General features: G+C 29.2%; 1 protein-coding gene across 2 annotated transcripts in view; it reads left to right on the forward strand.

Moving 5' to 3' along the window:
• Nucleotides 1-944: 944 nt before the first annotated feature.
• Nucleotides 945-20,714, forward strand: part of LOC129981858 (proton channel OtopLc-like) — a 59,027-nt gene continuing 39,257 nt past the window's right edge. The window contains exon 1 of one of the 2 annotated variants that reach the window (XM_056092893.1): nt 945-1,007. Coding sequence is in view for 1 of the 2 variants with exons in the window: in XM_056092892.1 (XP_055948867.1) it covers nt 13,683-13,726 (44 nt within the window). In the remaining variant the exon portion in view is untranslated. Of the gene's footprint in view, nt 1,008-13,663; nt 13,727-20,714 lie in introns of those variants that run through there. The other variant, XM_056092892.1, reaches the window with a different exon arrangement.

Raw genomic sequence — 20,714 nt, forward strand, 5'->3', positions numbered from 1 at the left:
AGTTGGAATTCAAATCAGAAATTTATCTCCTTAAGATTAAAATAAACTTTATTACAAAGCAGATGTAGGAAAGCAGATGCAGAAAATTCTTTTTCAGTCTCTTGATGGCAACTAAAGAACCGAATCTATATTGAGAAAATAGAAGGGCGGTGAGGAAGAGGATAACAGGAAAGTTAAGAAAATAATGTAGAAAGAAGCAGACGAAAAATTGTAGAATTTCGTAAACTGGCGAGCAACGTTCATTGGTAACAGCACATGCTATCAAGTTTCATTGCTAATTCCGAGTGACTTTAAAGACTAAACTATAATCTTAAAAAGGAGATGGGAGAATCTAAAGTCTCAATATCCGAAGTTTTAAAAAAAAAGAATGTTCGAAGTTTTATGCCATCGCATTAAGAAGAGCATAACTTTCTAGAGAGGATATGTAATAAATTTTAGAAGTTCATTTTTTTAATTGAAATATAAAATAGATGAGCGTATGATTTGATTTTAAATTGTCTTTCCGATTTTGACTGTTATTTCTTCTTTTGTGAATGAAGAACATCCTCGAGAGACTTCGCATGAGGTGGCACTAACGGGCAAGTTCTGAAACTATCCGGGAATATCTCTTTTCCAGCAACCTGCTACTGTGGGCGACGAGAAATTCATTTGCAATCCTTACCACAAGACTTGGAAGAGTTAAAATGTCGTAATTTTATCGCAAGCGATCTGACCAGATGGTATTGCATTAAATTATATAAGAATGTGCTAGCGAGGTGCTAACCTCAAGACAACATAACTCTTTTACTTCATTCCACAGGCGTGTCCATGGCAACGTCGACCCCCCACCTGTTGGACAGCGGCTGGCTGAGCCTGGTGATTGCGGACTCTTCGAGGGACACGCTACCTTCAGCCATTTCGGCCAAGCTGAAGGTACGCTGCCAGAAGATGGACCGCCACCCGAGTCTCTCCTCGCAGGAGGAGTCCTGCGTCTCGTCCTCCAGGAAGAACAGGCCCAAGAACCCCAAGTGAGTAGCAGCACTTTTTTTCACTTAAGAACAAAACAGCATTAGGTACTATCGTCTGAGTAGCGCTTGAAAACAATTCAAGATATTCCGTCGGGATTTGACAACAGAAAAGAATAAACATAACATAAACATTTGAAATAAAAAAAAAGCAAGAAATTTTTTTTTCCAACCAAAAATACGGCGAGAGTCTTCGTGAACCTTTCATTTAGCTTAGGTGTTGGCACGTTGCTATTTTAAAATAATAATAATAATAATTTATTTAATCGTTAAAATCCTTCAAGTGTTTATGAATGATTTCGTGGTTTTTAAGAGACTGAACAGAGATGGTAAAATTATTTCTAAAGACTTTTAAAAACAAACCATAAGACTAACTTCAAGTTCTAAAAAAAATGTCGAATATAAAGAAATTAACACTATTCTTCTTCATATGTGGTGGAAATTCGTTCATTCAAAACTGAAGTTATTACAATGAAAATTTTAATTATTTTGGGCTATTTATTATTTTGAGTTAGAAAATTGTCCGAGAATGAGCAAAATAGAAACAAATGATCCTTTTCGAATTAAAAATGGTAAAAATTATTTATTATTATAGTCTAACTACTTTTATTAGTAATAAATAATAATTTTAATAAGTGAATTAATAATATTAATCACAATTGAATATTTTTAATATTTTATAAATAATAATTACAAATATATAAATGTAGAACAAATAATAAAATAAGAATATGACAAAATAAATAAGGAAACAAATAATATATAGTTTAAAAAGCATCACTAAGGTCATACGATGTGGATACATTTAAATTTCAAAAAAAATCCGATATAAAAATTATTTTTAGAGCTTTTCGCTTTCATTTCAAATGAGTTAAAATCAGTGTGAAGCAATGGAGGATATTTTAACATTATGTTATTGGAGACATGATAAATTGCTCGAATTTTCCCGACATCATTAATATAAGCCTTTTTATTTCCATATGCTATATAAACAAGAAGATTGTTGCCATCTTTACATATATAAGACACTGCTTTAAATTGCATGAATGGAAAAGGAAAAAAAAATCAAGCTGAAATTTACTATTGATTTATTTTATTGAATCAGTTTTGAATATAAACAAACAGTTTAACAAAATCTAATTCCCAGATGTAACTAAATGATAATCAAGATTTCACGACTTTATTCTAAAATGCATACTTTTGATTTAAAAAAAATCTTTTTAATAAGCTAAAAAACTTTTTTTATATATGTTATTTTTTATTACTTTTTATTCTTTGATATATTTCATTACTCATTGTTATAGATGCTGTAGACAATTTTTTATTATTAAATCTAATAGAATCAAAATGTAATCTTTTTTAAATGCAACACATTCCTATTAACTAGTAATTTAATTCTGAAAATATTAAAATATTCTTTTTTATCTGCGAGCACAAAATGAAGCAAAATTTGAACATAGCATCTGAGGAAGAGATAGCTAAAATACTGTTTTATTCTTTCATTTTACTTGCTTCGTGTCCGAGGACCGCCTCGCAATTCTTCTGCAGACTGGATTTCCATAAGAAATTAGCGCTTCTTCAATACGCAACACAAAACGCGACGAATTTGGCCGCTTAATTAATTGGACGAAGGCGGGGAATCGTCAACCATGGGTAACACGCTTCAAACCAAATGGGGCAAGTGAAAACGTAGTCAAGCAGAATTGTACTTTATCATGTAAAAACACATAAAAGACATTTCTTGGTTGAATCTATTAATTTGTACCTGAGTACCGGACCGATTAACGAAGGGAAAGGATTGCAAAATTGTAACTTAAGTTCTCCTGTTAAGGTAAATTTCTATTAATCCGAAGAAAAATTTTCAAATAAAATGCTATAGGTATTAAAAAGGCTTTTATGAAAAATATAAACATAATTTTTGAAACAGAGTCATGGCCGAAGATAGAGAAAAAAATTGAGTTTTTAATTCGTTTTATTTCCATCCTGGGAGACATGATTTATGAACAAGCAGAAGCGACGAGCAACATGAAATGAGGAAAAGTTAATGAAAATTTTATTCCTGTGAATATATATTGTGAGATTTTAATAGGGATTTCCTACACGCATAGACCACAGGCAAGGGAATCATAGGGATCTTCTAGAAGAATTTGCTTAAGTCAGCATTATTTTATCCTTTCAATTGGAGTGTGGGAACTTGTCGGCTTTTAGCCTATTCAACAAATTTAGAACTCGTGTTGAATTAATTAAATAGAAAAAGTAGAATGGAATCAGGAAATAAGATTATATTTTAGAATGAAGTTGATATGTCCTGAATTGAGCTTTGAATTAGGAAATTAATTAAGTTTAATACATGATAACAATAATTATATTAATGATAATAATGATGATTAATTAAGTTATAATACATGATTATATATATATTCCAAATTTACACTTATATGAAATGTATGGCTGATCAGTTTAAGCCATCTTATCATTCGACGACTAGATTCTTTTAATATTAAAAACTTTCTTATTTAAACTTTTCTTCTTAGATTAAGAATGTTTTTTTAAAAAAAATGTTAAAATCCTATGCCGCAGATTTACCACCTCCTTCCCTTGTTATCCTGTCCGATCTATGAGAGCAAATCGATTGGCATCAATCGAATCACATCAACCTAAACCAGTAAGATTACAATTGTTTTTTCTTCTGCATTTTGATTGTTTTCATGAAAATTCGACTGAACAAAATAAAACATTCATATCATGGAATCTCAAATACGTTGCCCTTTAATGAATCTTCGCTGTTTGTTCCTATAATCTTTGCAAATTTGATAACCACAAAAGCAAAATGTCTGCGACCTCTGGATCAGTGTGAAAATTCGCTATTCTTCATTTTCGTGTTCACTAAGTGTAATGAATCCCATTTTGTCTTGAGTGCGCCCTCTATTGGAATTTGGCCGTCTTCTGAAATCGATTATCAGTTTTTTTAATGTCAAAAAAATTTACCTCTTGTAAACCTCATGTTATGTATGATATTTAATACAATTTTGAATACTTGGCGTATTTTTAATACAATTTAATACATTTTAATACAATCTGAATATTCTTTTGTCTTTTATGAAAAATGAATTGCTTTTCCATGAATTTATTCAAAAATGTATGATAAAAATCAAAAATGAATATTTCTACTAATATAAATATTGTATCTACTTCAAAACAATAATAATTTCTTCTTTATTTTAGATTATAAATTAATTACTTAACATAAATATAATGATTTTCAATATACGAAAGGGTTTTGATTTCATCAGTTTTTACCTTATTTCTTTCTGATTCGTTTGTTTAATTCAATAAGTTAGAACAGTGAAATATACTTTATTTAAATGTGGGCACTTACAAAAAGTTGTTACCTAAGTTTGAAGTACAATTTAATGAGGTTAGTGGTAATGGAATGATTTGTAAGGAGGGGATAGTTGCAATAGGAAACTCTTAAAATTTCATAAGTAGTTAGAAAAATATCCAAATACGGATGTTATTTTTGAATAAGATGACATGTTATATCAATTTCAAAAAAAAAAAAAGTTTCCAGAGTAGAATTGCTATTAGACCTTTCTGATTATCGTCATAGATTTAACCTAAATGTTGTTACATTTTTTTTAAAAAAATGTATTTCTTATTAGGTGAAATTAATTGTTCGTTATATAACTTTTCATTTTGGATAAAATAGTGCAACGTGCATAAAAAGGGAGAACCTATTGATACAGAAATATATTAACATTTCGCTAACTGATCATTTGCTGTTGCAAAATCTGTAAGGGATGTTAGCTGAATACAAATTTAATTTTCTTCTAGATTGATTAAACCATAACCGAAATCTACCGCTGAAAAATAAAACAGAATAAAAAAAAAAATTGATTTATACATTAATACATGTAGTATATATTCTTCAGAAATTTCAATTTTTTAAAGATAGTTTATATAAGTAAAATAAGTCGTTAAAAATTGGGATGAAGGAAGTTTTATTGATGCACTCTTCAACAATATACATCTACAATTTTACCGTAAGTTTTTACTTATTAACTATATGATTAAAAAACTATTAATATAATTAGGCAATATTATATATTAATATAATATTGGGACCGAAATAGGCGATGAATTTTAGGTGAATGTTTTAGATAGAATTTCGGTTGTCTGTTTAAAAAATAAAAATGTATTAAGAATCACATTTAAACAAGATAAGTTTTCAATTTCTAATTTACACAGCAGAGTATGAAAAACTTTTCTCCAGTGTACCTCAGTTTTGCAGATTATTTCTTCTTTTCCTCTAGATTTATTTAATGTCTTATTTAATTTTTAATTTGAGGAACGTTTTTCTTTGTTGATTTTTTGACTAATCACTCTTTGTTACGATTTGTCATTTATCTAGCCTCGTCGTATTTAAACATTTCTTCATCCAATTGGAATACTCATGTTAATTGACCTGCATGGACATTTAACGATTGATACCTAACATAAGTATCCTTTATATTCTTCCTATGCATTCACTTTTAAAATTTACAGCATCAATGGAAAAACAAGAAAATGTCTCAATTTACGATTACATAAATTTGTAACAGTGTCGAGAAAGACAAAGGAAATCATACGGAGAATATTTTAAAGTAATATCCATTACATTACAATGTTATGAAAATCAAATAAATATTAAATATTAGATAAGCTTAAAAAATAGTAAAAAATGCTTTCTTACGTATTATTATTTCATTTTCAGTTGTAAGATTCCCTTAAAATATCACGCATTTCAGTTTTAATTCTTAAAATAAAGTAAAAACAATTTTTGGAACTTAAATAAGGGTTTCAGATAACGCTCTTGATATATTCAGCTATATATTTTAAACTTGCCGCATTTGGCGACCAGTTGGTTTCCTGTGATTAATAGTTGATGAAAATTTCAAATGTTTAAACAACAAATCATTCTTCAAATTTTGATATTTATCTGCATATCCCTCTCTCTATATATAATTTACATTCTTTCAAAAGCCTTACACTGATTTTTTTCATCGTGTTTTGCATTTTCCTAATTTTTTGCTTTTCTATCTATTATTTATACACATAATTTTCATTTTTACAATTATATCACAGGAAAAAGCAAAAATATTTTTAAATGAAGGCAGTTTAAAATTTTTTCCAACATTACTTGATTATGAAGTTAAACATTATTTGTAAATAATAAAAAAATCAAAACATTTGTTACAAGCATACTTAATACTGAAACCTACTCAACATGTAAAAATAATTATCTTGGGTATATATATAAATATATATCTTCATACCCTGGTTACAACAATAGAAACAAAGCTAAGATGAAATATTAATAACAACATTGCGAACGGTTTAAAGTTTCTTTCCAACAGTGACATATGTTGTTGCAAAATATGTATAAAATATTACAACAAATTTATTAAATAAAGAAAGTAAAATTACATAGTAAAAAATTAGTACCATTAAAAAGATAATTTTTTGAATTTTATTATGCTGTAAAAGATATTTGAGAAAATTATCACGAAAAAATGTCAATATTTCAAATTATTTTTATTAGTCAAAAATCTAATTCAAAATTTAAAAAAAAGGCTCCGGAAAGCACTTTTCTATTCTCCAAAGTATAGATTTGAGAAATATGGTAGATATAAATCAAACGGTCTGGTTCGTATAGCGCCGCCAGCTCATATGCAAACAAATAGAAGCTTTTTTTTATGTTTAAACAATAAAATGTAATTAAAATACTTATATATTTTCTCACCAAATATTCGGTTGTGTTTCACTTGCGCTTACTCATTACTCATTAACTAACTTAATATGCGCTCAAGCATTAAAACGGCATTTACTCAAGCATTAGTATAAAGTTTATCTTTTTTTACAAGGTTTGGTGCATTGACATCGAAAGATACAAGATAATCAATCAATTCCTGTAGGACACTCCATGTCTGACAACGGAATGGTGCTTCTGCAGAAAAATGCTGATGGCCGTAATGATTGCTTTTTTTTAACATCGCTTTTTAAAAAAGTGTTGAAAGTAATAAATAAAATAAAAGAAATTCGCTTTTATAAGTTTATTAAAAAAAAGAATACATGTGTAACTTTGCCGTACGGAAAGCATTTATAAAAATTATAATTATTATGTGCAAGATACTAATTTAATCTAATAAACTGAAGTATAATTTTAAAATTTAATTTTTATATCTTGCAATCTTAATTTTGATAACTTGCTTTTCAACAAAATAAAACAGAATATAAAAAACTGTTTTAAATTCAAGTTTAAATAGATATTAATAATGCTTAGTTCTTCCATTTATTCTCAAAATTCTTCAACAAAACAATTCTCATCTAGTGTATGTTACAAACTTATTATGTGGCAAACTATGAATACATCGATTGTTAAAGTGATTAAACGTATGAAAGAAAGAAAGAAAGTTTTATACCGTTTTCACGGAAAATGCTATATCATGGCATAAATGAAGCACTATAAATGGTTTTTACATTCTTAAGATGATTAGTATCCAACATAATTTTGAAGATTTATATTTAAATATAAATAAATGTCATAGATTTATTTTTCCCTTTTTATCACTTTAATGGATCGAAAGACTAAAAGTGCTAATTCATCATCTAGAAGGATCTAAATTGTGTTGAAAACTTCTACAGAGATATCGATTTCACAGTTATAAATTTTTTAAAAAATTACAAACAATTAAATAAAGCCTCTGATTCGTTATAGCTTTTGAAAAAGAACAAAACCAATGCAATTCTTGTAAAATAACATTATTCAAGGCCTCATTTAAACTTTGTGGGATCAAAACTATATAAGCTGAGAACTCTTATACATTTTAAAATGCCTAGGTGTTTTCAAATTTCTTCATTTAAACTGCTGCCAAAAGTTCCAGAAATTTTGAAAATATGCATGCTTTTTTAATTAATTAGAATAAATAAGTATTTGCTGATAAACAAAAATTAAGCTATAGAATCCTTTAAATTTCAATTTAAAGTACTTTCCACCTTTATTAAACAAAAGCAAAAGCTGTGATTATGTTTTCAAAGCATATTCGATATAACTTATCGTTTTCTATGCTCATGATGTTCTATATCCTTCTTTTTTGAAAATTAGTTTCATAATTATTTCATAATTTAGTTTTCAGTGGTTTCTTAAAAACTGCTTGGTTACCATAATTGAAAGATTTTTTGAAAATTTTAGATTGATGGTTAGCTGAATATATTTTTATATCTTTTCAGAAATCAATTCTGTAAACGTACCAATGAATGCATTTTTGACATTGAGGCTATTTGAATAAGTTGCATTCAATTCAGTTTTTCTACAAAATAATAAGCATTCTTTTTAGAATAAGACAGTATTCATATTAATAACATTAAAAATAAGAACTGTATAATTCTCAAAAAAATCTCCATATTTTTGATAAGAAAATATAAAAAAATCACTGAAATTTGTTCAAATTTGACAAATATCATTTCATTTTAATCTAAGTAGAAAAACGTATTTAACGTACATTTTATTTGGTTCTGATTCGTTTATTGTCATATTTAAATACATAACCCCGTGTATGCTGAATCAATACAGAATTGCAATATCTACACTTAACTGTTTTGAAACGCTTGCTTTTCAGATATATTGTCAGGAGTTTTATTCACAGATAAAATAGCATATTACTACCAATTGTTTTTTCCAATCTATTCTATGTGCATGCAAATTAAGAAAAAGCATATAATTTCATTATTAATTTATATTTTTTCCCTTTTACTTTTCTCGATTTTTTTTTTTTTTTTTTTTTTTTTTTGTCGAAAGGAAAGAATTACCACGTTTAGACCATCGTTTTGATTGGATCCTTATAGTACTCTCAATATCATTAAATTTTTATACGGAAAAAAAATTATTTATTTCGAGCCTATATAAGCATGTTTTCAGCAAAAAGTTTTTCGAAAAAGCGCTACGCAGTTGTATTTAAGAGCAAGTGTTTGCATTTAGATATCGTTATTCATACGTTTTAAGAAGGAAATGAGAGTCATAGTTACCTTCTTATCAAAAGTAAGTAGCAATACATGCTATATCCCGAAAGTGTCAACTTTTTTTTTACTTCAATTGGCTATAATAATTTTACTCAAATACTTTAAAAAATAAGGTTAGGTGGATTTTGTTGAAAAGTTGCTTAAATTAGACTTCAAATCATTGCTTGAGTTTGATAACCAAATCAAGGAGATTATTATCTCGCCCAAAAAGCAGCCATAAAAACTACCAGTTCTTGGAATTGTAACAAGCTAAATTGAGCTGGAACAAAAAGACACAATAAAGAAATATTAAATACATTAAAATATTGGTTTAAACAGGAAAAAAAACAAAGACTGTATGTTTTTGTATCATATGTGAGGAACAAACGAATAATTTTTAAAAAAAGAAAGAATACCATTCTTAAAATGTAAAAATTGAATTCAAAATTTATATAAACTTGAAAACCAAAGAATGTTTTACTTTATTGGCCTCTAAGAAATTGGTGATGAAATTCAAGGAACCATTTTCTTTGATTGAACCGATCACACAGTTTTAATAAGCTGTATGTTCATTCTACTATGAAGTGTGTCTCTCAAAACAATTTATTCAATTTTGTATTATAAATAAACTATAAAAAGTTTTTGCTGGTACTTGATTACTAAAGCTGTAATTATTACTCTACTTCATTGACAATTACTTAAGTGATTAAAAAATGGCAAATTCCTTTATTTCTGCTGTTTTAAAAGTATATATTTTTTAAAAACGTATTTCTAAAACAACAAACTATTTTCTTCCTAATTAGTATCTTAAACCTTCTTTAATTTTTAATGATTTAATAGGAATATTTAGTAGAATCCTATTTTCAAAGATATTCATTTATGTATAAATTTTTTTTTAATTCAGTTCCTTTTGCATTATGAATCTTATTTAGATCAATTTTAAGGTAATTTTACTCTGCTAAAATGATGTATTGGATGCTATGGAGATCAACATTCTGGTACTTTTATACTTATCACAATTATAAATATTTGTTATTCTAAAATTAAATATATCTACAATTTTTAGTGCCTTCCTTTTAAAGATATTTTAAATTCTTTTTGACTTCATTTCAATTAGACCAGTAATAGATTTTTTTCAATATTTACTGTAAGTCACAGCCTTGTATAGTATAATATCCAAACAGACCAAGTAGTACATCAAGGAAAAGTTATATTTCCGTCAATGAAAATGCACTGATAAAAAAAAATGGTAAAAGGGTAAAATGCAAAATGAAAGTCTAATTTTTTTTTTAAAAAATGTAATGACTAATTAAATAATGCATTTATAAATAAAACAGCTGAAGTATTCTAATTAAAATTTCGCATTTTTGAAATGTTGTCTATCATATATTTATAATATTTGTATGTTAAGAAGAGACAGAGAAAAAAAAGCAGAAATTTTTATTTATGAGAAATAACTTTTTTTAAAAAAGAGTGAGTGTCTATTTAAAATAGATATTCACAAACCGATAGCAGACTTAATGAAATTTATGTTATTTGTTTAAATAGATAAACATCTATTCGTCCCTTTCTTTGTCTGTAAATTTTTAATTATTTATATAAATTCTTATTATATTAAATCGCATATATGAAAGATTAAACCAGATTTCTTTCTTCCACTGTAATACATTCGGTGTTGTTAGTCTAAACTATCACTAATTATTTTATTTTGATCGCAAACATTTCGAATATTGATGATAATTTAACATTGTCTTGCATTAAGAAACACAGAAAAAGTGGTATTTTCCGTCGAAAACAATTATTTTCCAAATTATAAAAATTGTTTTACGATTATTCAATTTACAATATGATTTCTATGCGGGAAGCATTTTCTGTAATCGAAATATTTATTGACTATCTTAAGATAAATATTGAAAAAAATGAATGGTTTTGAATTTATAATGTGCAAGGATACATATGTGTCAAAAATTCATATTCACTTTGAAAAATGCTTTGGAAACATTTCCTCTAGATATCTTTTTGAGATGGATTTATCAATTTCACAAACTCTCCTTGTCAATTTGGCTACATGTTTCTTGCCGTCAATCTTAGCTTCACCTGACTTACAAAATGAAGTAATTTCGGGCAGAATACTTCTGTATCTTTTTTTCAAATGTTCTTTACAGTTTGCAGATTTTTCGTTAAAGCAACAGCATCTAATTGCATTCTTAAAGCTACTACAATATTGTCCATACTGATATCTATTATACACAGATGATGGTTTTGCTTTTGATGTTTCGAAAATTTCCATAGTAGTATTCATATTTAAAATCATGTCAAAGCAATGGAGAAAAAAGCAGGTGCACCGAACACAAAATCAAAAGATAAAATTTCTGTTTCTCGCGTTCTTAAAGGGGCTTGATTAGTTTTACCACAGGAAAAAGAAGATTATTCCATGAGAAATAACCCTTAGCCATTAATCATGTCTTATCAGAATGAAAAATATGCATTCTCTAGAATTTCTATAAATATTTGCTAAGTTTTCCTTCCAATGGTAAACCACCGGTAAACTTAAAAAGTGAGCACAAATAGCACTAGTTAATGAGTGAGCGCAAATGCGACAGAGCGCAAGTTCTACTATCCAAAATATTCGTGCCAACAGCTAACATGATTTTAGCAAACCTAGACTAATTACACCCTACTCCTTTTTTCAATGATTGATTATTGGATGTTTATGACCCGTACGTAAAAGTCCTGTACGGCAGAGTCCCAATACCAGAATATATCAAGGAGGGAGGTGTCTGTCTGTTTGGTTGTCGAAGAACATGTGGAAAAGAAATTTGATTGATTAATTTTCACTCATGATTTCACAACCAGAATTTAAATGTGTATTAGTTTTTTGATGGAAACTATCTATCGCACTGTCTATTCTTAAGCATGTTATCATGATTCTCAAAAACGGCCTCGATAGATTCGTGCATAATGCGTACAACAAAAATGTAGGCCCTTATTAAATTTTGTACCTGAATGGTTAGCACGATGAAGTGTTATTCTGTATTCGGAATCGATTCGCTCCTCTGTTCGATGAAGTTGAGTACAAAACGCGTCGTTTCTCATATCATACGAGGGGAGAACATGCGCACTGACTTAACATAATAATTCATCCATGCACATTCTACATAATAATCCTTGAAATGCTTTTGAAACACATTCTTAAGAAACATTTCTCTCTCTTTCTTTTTCATCTTTTTAAAGGTGTGCCAGAATTCCTCAGTTATTAGAGCATCAACAGCGTGAAAGGGATTCTTTGTCTAAGCAAAGAAAAATAACTGTCAGCATAATCTCTTGAAATAGTTCTTTGTGTACGAAACTACAATCGCACTATTTGCCAAAAAACCATATTTATATATAAAAAAAAATTCCATGCTATCTGAGAAAGTTGCAGTTAAAATTTGCAGCTGTTGCAACGAAATTACTTCCTTGCATAAAAGAGAACAATTATTCTAGTCAAAAATGTTAACATGGAGATTTGGATGAAACTAACTGTTTCAAACCTCCCTGGGTTCCAAAAAACTGCGTTTTTGCAGTAATATTTGTCTGAGAACATACTAATATAGAAATTTAAGTGGATAGAAAGATGTAATTTTTAAATCAATGTGTGTGTGTGTCCTTTTTGTCCTTGCACTCGGAGCGGGAGAAAATACGGATACCAGCTGTTTTATAAAGCGCGTGTAGAATTAATGAAATAAAAAGTGAAATAAAATTGGATCAGAAAATAAAAGAACATTTTATAATGAAATTAATATGGGCTAAATTAAATAAAGAATTAGTAAATTAATAAGAATTTAAATTTTATATATATATTAAAGGGTGAATCTTTCGGACGGTCGGTCAGTGAGTGTGTACTTATGTATTATAACTCAAAGCTAAAGAAATAAAATCTGATATGTGGTCTTATCACTGAATGTGTAGACATTTACTGTTCTGTTTTCTTCTCATTCCCGAGACGTATCCAACGCATGTGGCGTACGTTGAATATGAAGATTCTTTTCGTCCACATGCTCTCATAAATGGCTAAATTGCTAGCGGTGTATATTATTTATTTTAGTCTTCTCGGTGTAGTTAGTTTCAAAAATTTATATGACTAATGTTTTGTTTGGATGACGTTCTTTAAAACTGTCTTACCGAACTGTCTTAACGCAATGATTCAATCATTGCATCGGTGATCAAAAAAGCATCATGCGAGAAAAATGGAGTGAGAACATTCGCATTGACATTCCTGGAGAGCTATTTTTTTATTTTATTGAAACTGATTTCGGCACTTATCGAAATTCAAGTACAGTAGACGCTTTCAATACGTAAAGCTGTTTCGATTCGCACATCAAAGTAAAGCAGGTTATCATATGTTCTAATGAAGATGTGAAAAAAAGACTATTATTTTTTGCCTTGTCTGTATAACGTCATTCCAGTGTTTCATGAAACAGCCGTGCCATCCTTTTCTTTTTTCACACCGGTGACCTTGAACGTGGGGAAAAAGGTGTCTTTTTGACCACCGTTAGTAACATTGTTTGGCGTGCTTGTATTGTGGACAAGAGGAAATCTCTTTTGTCCACACGCACTGTGTACAATGTCACGCGGTCCAGTCAGGCAGACGTCAGAAAGATGCGCTTCGAAGTGTCTCTACTCGGGGAATACTTCGCAGGCAGGTAAGTGGCCTGCTTCGACAGGCATGCGAACTGCAGTTCCTCAAATTTTCTTCGAAGAATGAATTTAATCAATGATTTTTTCCCCTTTGTACATAATATTTAACTCTTAAACATCTGATATGAAAGCATTTTCAAATTACGTATATTTTTAAAAATGTGTGATAAAAATAATTTTAAAAATCATATTTTAAGTATGGCTAACAAACAGTGTGTTGCCAGTCCGAACACGGCACTTCAGTTGAGGAAAAAAATTCTCCTTATAAAATTTAATAATATTAAACTCATATAAATTTTAAGAATTATGATAAGAAATTTCCTCAAAATAATTTTTTAAATAATTAATTTCTGAATAAAATACAAAATTTTATTGAAAATATTAATTTTCAACATGAAAAATGCAAAAAAGGTTCTTTTTATAATCATGACAAATATGAGAATATATTACTTAATTAAGAAACTGCTTGGAAATATTTGAAACAATTGTTTATTCATTAAAGTATAGCCCGGCATGAAATTTTTCAAATTTTGTTACAGTGTATTATTTCCAATTTGAGAATTTCAGGTTCATTTTTTTCTTCTGTATATAGAGGTGTTACACCTTTTTTTGCCCGAATCGAAAATCTGAATGCCAATGTGATGGACTTTTCGGCTGTTTTACCTGATTTTCTTCGACCATTGATAAAGTTCTTCTACTCAGTGGCGGACTGAATCTGAAAATATTAGTTACCAACAGACAATAAGATTCCATTAATAACTAAAATGCTATCATTCAATTTTTATCAAGAACTAACTAGTACCCGGCGCGTTGCTGCCGCAGAAGAAATAATTTTGGAAATATCGCTTGGAATTTGAAATAGCTGTCACGTTTAATTAGGAATGATAGAAAGAATATTTATTTTCTTGTCGACACCGAATACATTCAATGAAATTGAATGATATATAATGGAGAAATATAAATAATATTTATTCTACTTTTTTTTTAAACTTTATTTTTCAAGTGCTTTATGGTAGACAATATTTTTTGTTTTTCCGTCTTCAGCAAAAACAAATAAATTTCCCAGCTGTCCGATTCGTGAGCAACCAACAAACATCTGGCCATGTGAAAAACATGGATTCTCTTGACTCAAAGCAAAAAGTTGGCAAAGTTTTATCGCCATCGGATGAATGGTACGGCAGCAACAACCCAAAATTCATTTTTTCAATTCCTGCTATTATTTCATACTCTCCCTATACATATTTATATATCTTATTCAAATTTTCAATCGTTAATAAAATACTTTTTATTCATCCACTCAAGTTCACATACATTTTTTTAAACTTTTAGTGGATGACACTTGATGTTAATACAGTTTTTTCAAATATTAATTCATTAATTATTAAATTTAATTAATTTTTACCACTTTAAATAGAGTTTTAGCAGTTTGTAATGAAAATTGAAGTCAACAGGCAGTAACTTAATCGGTAAAATGCAAGGATTTCAGTATTTTTCTCGTGAAGGTGAAGAATGCGAGTTAAATACTGGCAAAAGTAGGAATTGACTTTTTTTTTATTACTTGTTATATATTAGATAAATAAAATTTTCAGAAATACACGAATTGAAACCAAAAGGCGTTAATATAATTACCGGCAATATAAAATTGCTATCATTTTGTATATTAGTATTTTTCACATAAAAATATCATAGATATTCTTTAAAAATATATTTATTTGCATGTACTTTAATTTTCAATGAAGTGTTATTATTTAATATATGTTTAAGCTGCACATAACATAACAGCTGTTCCATGTTACGTTTTTAAAAATTTGCTTAATAATACGGAAAAATTTAAGAAAAGTATAAGTAAATGTTTAGTGTCAATTACATAATTAATATTTTATTAATACAAAACATAAAAATATTTTCATCCTGACCGGTATCAGTTAAAAAGTATATATATATATATATATTTTCGGAAGTAAAAAATTGTTGGCTTAAGCATATATGATTTATGACTGAACCTGCAGTAAGTTTTTGGTGGTTGTATACCATAGTGTTACTTGGGAAATTTTCGATCAAACTCTCTAAGATATTTTTTAATATTTAAAAGATATTTCTTAAACAAATATTAACATTTCAAAAGCATAGAGGTATGCTGCAAGAAATCCTTTACACGATGGAATTCATCACAAATTTTAACCCTTAGCATCAGAGAGACCAAGCTTAATTCGTCAGGGTTTTGTTTTCTAAAATTTTGTTTTTTCGGAAAAAATATGTAGATACGAATCTCATACTGATTACATAAAAATATTTTTAAATCTTACTTACATATGAATTGGCCATTTAAATAAAAAAATATACTCAGTGCTCTTATTTTAACATGTTATTCGAAACAACCTGCTTTATAACAGACCATTTTACAGTTTACTTATATTTTTGAACTAATTGTTATATTACTATATTTTTATTAATAATAAAATATTACTTATATTTTTGAACTTATCTCGGTTTTACCATGGGGAAATCGGTCCGAGATAAGAATTTTACTGAAGCTCGAATGTTTAGATTCTGCTTGAACTGGGGGCTCCATCTCTTGGACTCTAATAGTTATAAAAAATGGGGGGGTTTTTTGTATGTGTGTGTGTGTGTAAAATTGTGTTTTTTCAAGAAAGGCACATATATAACCTAAATAATTCGAATATTCGATTCTTTTAAACGTAAATAAAATAAATATTTGTTTCCCTTAAATCAGAACGTAACTCCTTTTCAGAGTCCCTTTAAATTTCTATTACATTTCAGTTTAATGATATACCTTGACAAAGTTGCTCCAGAAACCTAGGTAGAAATGGGACAATTTATCTTTTTCTAAATTCTCGATACTTTTTTACCGAATTGTGTGTTTTTCGAGCTTATCGAGCTTTCGAATGCCAAGATGCGCTATGACTAAATTGGGAAGAGACAAAATTATGTCTCCACCGTGAATAATGAGGAACAGCATCTGAAATCCTTCGAAGTATCATCGAGTCCATTTGAAGACGGAAGATTTTATTGAGGAAAATGAAGGGTTTGCTTGTGCAGACTGGGAAATGCCTCTAGATGCTCTTCGAGAGACTATTTTTAGGAAGGCAGACTCCACAGTTTCACAGATGATGGGATAATGCCAGTCCCTTCCAGATACTTTAAATGCAATCAAATTGCAGCGGTGGGTACGGCCCGCAAATTGAGAAGCAATGATCATAACAACAGAGATGAATCTGGTTGGGCATTTAGTTTAAGTGACACTTCTGACAAAGAGGATTAAATGTTTGATGAAAATCGATATGATCCTTGAGATTGATTCCGCAGCTCTTCAAAACTAAAGCCAAGAGGAAATATTTGTTGTGGTAAAACTCTTGAGAAATGAGAATGTTGAGCCTTTTATTGATGAATTAGCTCAATTGTACGGAGACGGAGTGTTCAAAATATATTTTCGGACGAATGATAGAATTAAAACTATTTATTTCTCAATACTATTTATTTTGCTATGCTATTATTGCTATTCATTCATTCATGTGCAAAATATAACATAATTAACTCTCTTTACAATAAAAACCGTGTGAAGTTCCCCTTTTTCTGTTGAAACTTTCTTTTAGACTTGAAAGGTTTGTGAACTTTAAACACTCATTTTTTTTAAACCTTAAACATTCATTTTTTAAAAATATTTTTAATATTTTTCTTTTCTAAAGAGCTAATATTAATATATAAAATATTACCATGATTGAAAAAGAAAATTATTGCGTTTTTGTGAGAATTTAACTGATTTTAAAACAGTTAATAAAATTTTTCCCGTTTTTAGGATAACTTTGCCATTTTTTTTTTTTTTTTTCGTTTTTTTATTTAAACCAACTTGTTTCTTTAAAATGCAAAGCTGGTGTTCAAGACTAATAATTCATAAAGTTTTAAAATTTTATAATACAATGTGTGTTTAAAAAGAATTGAAAGAAGGAGGGAGTAGTCTCCTTGAAACGTTTTCGCAACAAAGATATTATCCCGAGAACGCTTTGCATGGTTACGAAATATTAACCTTTGACGTGAATTTAGTATTTTTACTGTATCATCCTGGGCGAATTTTTTGGAGATTAATCACTTGCATGTAGTTGATAGCATCCGAAAACCGAATTTCTGTTTTAGAAGCGTTTTCCCAGCCGATCGAAAAATTTTTTTATCCAAAAGTGCCAAAATTCAAGTACCAAAAAGTGCCAAAATCCAATACCGAATTTGATGTATTAAAATAATTCCGCTTTTTAGTTATCGCGTTTCCATGTTTCTAAAAGGGCAGACCATGAAGCAAGCAATCCCTTGTTAGATTTTGTTCAAAATCTCGAGTTCAATTTTTTGACGATTGCTGTACTTTCTCTATACGGCGTGAATGAAAAAGTAAAAATGGAGCAAAGTTGTCCCAATTTAAGATGCATTTCGAAATAGTTATTGCTCATACTTGCGCAATAATTAATTTACTGCAATAATTAATTGCAACTTAAACTAAGTTTGCTATCGGTATATAGACACGATTTAAAATGTAAAGTGATTTCAACTGATGCGAGTTCTGACCTTGCCTAAAGATGAGAATTTAATAATTTATAGAAATTATTAAACTAATCAAAAAATTTAAGTAAGAAACATATTAAAACAAATTGAATATGTTTTTACAAACAAATTTAATTTGCTGTCAATTGTTCCTAAGACGAAATTTTGCTTTATTCTTCTCAGGTGTCACTGACATTTCAATCAATTTCTTCGATTTTATATATATTTGCAATACGTTATCAATTTTAGCAAAATACCCTATTTTGTAAATACTGCAGGTATTCAAAATAGCATTTTTCTTATTCAAAACTTCTCTGAATTACTTAAGTGCTTCTTATTATTATGAGTATCATTCGATCCTCTACTGTTTTTCAAACAGAGGAAGTGCATGCTGTTAAGCAGTCCATAGCAAAGCTGGACTTCGCTTGCAAGAATGCCATCCATTCATTCATGGTTTTTTGCTCCATTTGGGAATCTTCCTCGTGCCAGGTGTGCGAGCTGTTGCATGCGATGAAGTGTGACATGCTAGATAAGGATTGATGCAAAGGCAGTAATTACAACTGCAGTCCACGTCCGAATGACGAAAAATAATTTTTTTTTCCATTTGGCATGATTACTGAGAAACTCTATCGGCGATGGTTAATTGAAAAATGAAAGTTCATTTTCAGTCGAATTCAGTTAACAAGACACTACCCGGTTAGAATTTTAAATAAGAATTTCAGAATACATTTATTCAGCTTTGAATGAAGGTTTCTTCATCTGCAAGTGGAAACACTCAAAATATTGGGGGGGGGGGGGATGAATGTCAAAACTGTGGTTGTCACCTCTTAATACTTATAAGAGATATGGCATCTTGAAGTAAAGAGGATAGAGCATGCATCCGACTACCTTGTGGCCAAAATTTCAAACAAGTCTGTACTTCTGGTTTCAAGATCAGTGAAATGCATCGGTCTTTATCAATGAAATTAATCAATTTCATTGATATAACTTGCTGCGTGTCTGAATTATCATGTTCATACATATAAAAGCAGAATGACAGACAAACAATCAAACTGGAAAATTGGGTTCAAAAATGGACAAATATTTGAATATCAGGATAAAACGACAGGGAAAAATCTCATAAATCTAGCTCTTTCCGTTCCTGAGTCATTGCATCCACATGCGTACTGACTGATAGACAGGCAGACAGACAGACCCCACAGACAAATTCGTCCAAAACTTAATGAAAGTCTACAATTTCCACTTTGATATTACGTACCTAATTTGAACTACCTAGCTTATTTCTTTTCTGTTATTGTTTTTACATACAGTTGGAGTTGGACACAAATCGAAAAATGTAATTTTATTGCATATGGAAGGTTTCACTTGAAAATCAGCCGAAATCGCATAGCCAAACCCATTTGCAAAATATCTCAAATATTATGAACCCATTCGACTCAAGTGCAAATGTTAAAAGTGGTATCCATAAATAATTATGTCAATGCTTACAGTTTTCGATATTAAAGCCAATTCCAATAACGAAAGCAAAAATTATAACATTTAAATGGAATATCAGTTCATTTTTGTTAATAATTATATGTAAAAGAACTTTCATATTTATTAAAATTTCATTTACTTTTACTGCACTAATTCACAAGGTTTATTAGTTTTTTTTTCTGTCTTCTAAACAACATTAACATAAAACTGAGGTGACAAAGGGAATGAGGTGGTGAGGGAGTTCCTTTTTGAAAATGTATTCACTTATATTTTTCGTTTGTTGTTTACTGGAAGTTATTAACAAAATACCTTGATTTAGAACAAAGTTTTTCTCTTAACCCTTTATCCCATAAACTGTTTCGTTTTAAAAAAAATCTAATTAGGTGGCAACATCCGATTAGGGAATGTACTGTCCAATAGAATAATTTCAAAAGCGACTGTGTACGTGAGATGCTTTTTGGTTATAAATAATCTTTATATCAAATTATAACCTATTTTAATGATTTCTTATAAGTTTGAGAAACAATAATTCGATATTTTTATAAGTATTAATTTCCAAATTAGAGCGAAAAGCGTGCTTATTAGCAAGTTCACCATCAGTTAGCAGGAAGAATTCATGGAATGGAATGGAATGAGTTTCAGTCAGATGTCTGAAGATCATTACATTATTTATTTATTTATTACAAATCCGGAAATTCCTAAGCTGATAATTTAAAAAACAAACAAACTAGTTTTATCAGAACTGCAATCGACCGTGTCCCCCGTCCTTGATTAAACGTTCAACTTTAAGTGCTGAATCGGAGTAAACAATTAATAGTAGGATAACTGTCAAATTTACTTAAATTTGTAAAATCCCGATGCAAACAATCCTTTTCTGACAGAGTGAGGCATTCTATGCCCGCCCCCAACAAGGAACTGAACGGCTCGAGAAAACGTTTTCCGTCACCTAGCGGCTGGGAATTCCTTTTG

Source organism: Argiope bruennichi, chromosome 8, assembly GCF_947563725.1.
Source record: "Argiope bruennichi chromosome 8, qqArgBrue1.1, whole genome shotgun sequence".
NCBI lineage: Eukaryota > Metazoa > Arthropoda > Arachnida > Araneae > Araneidae > Argiope > Argiope bruennichi.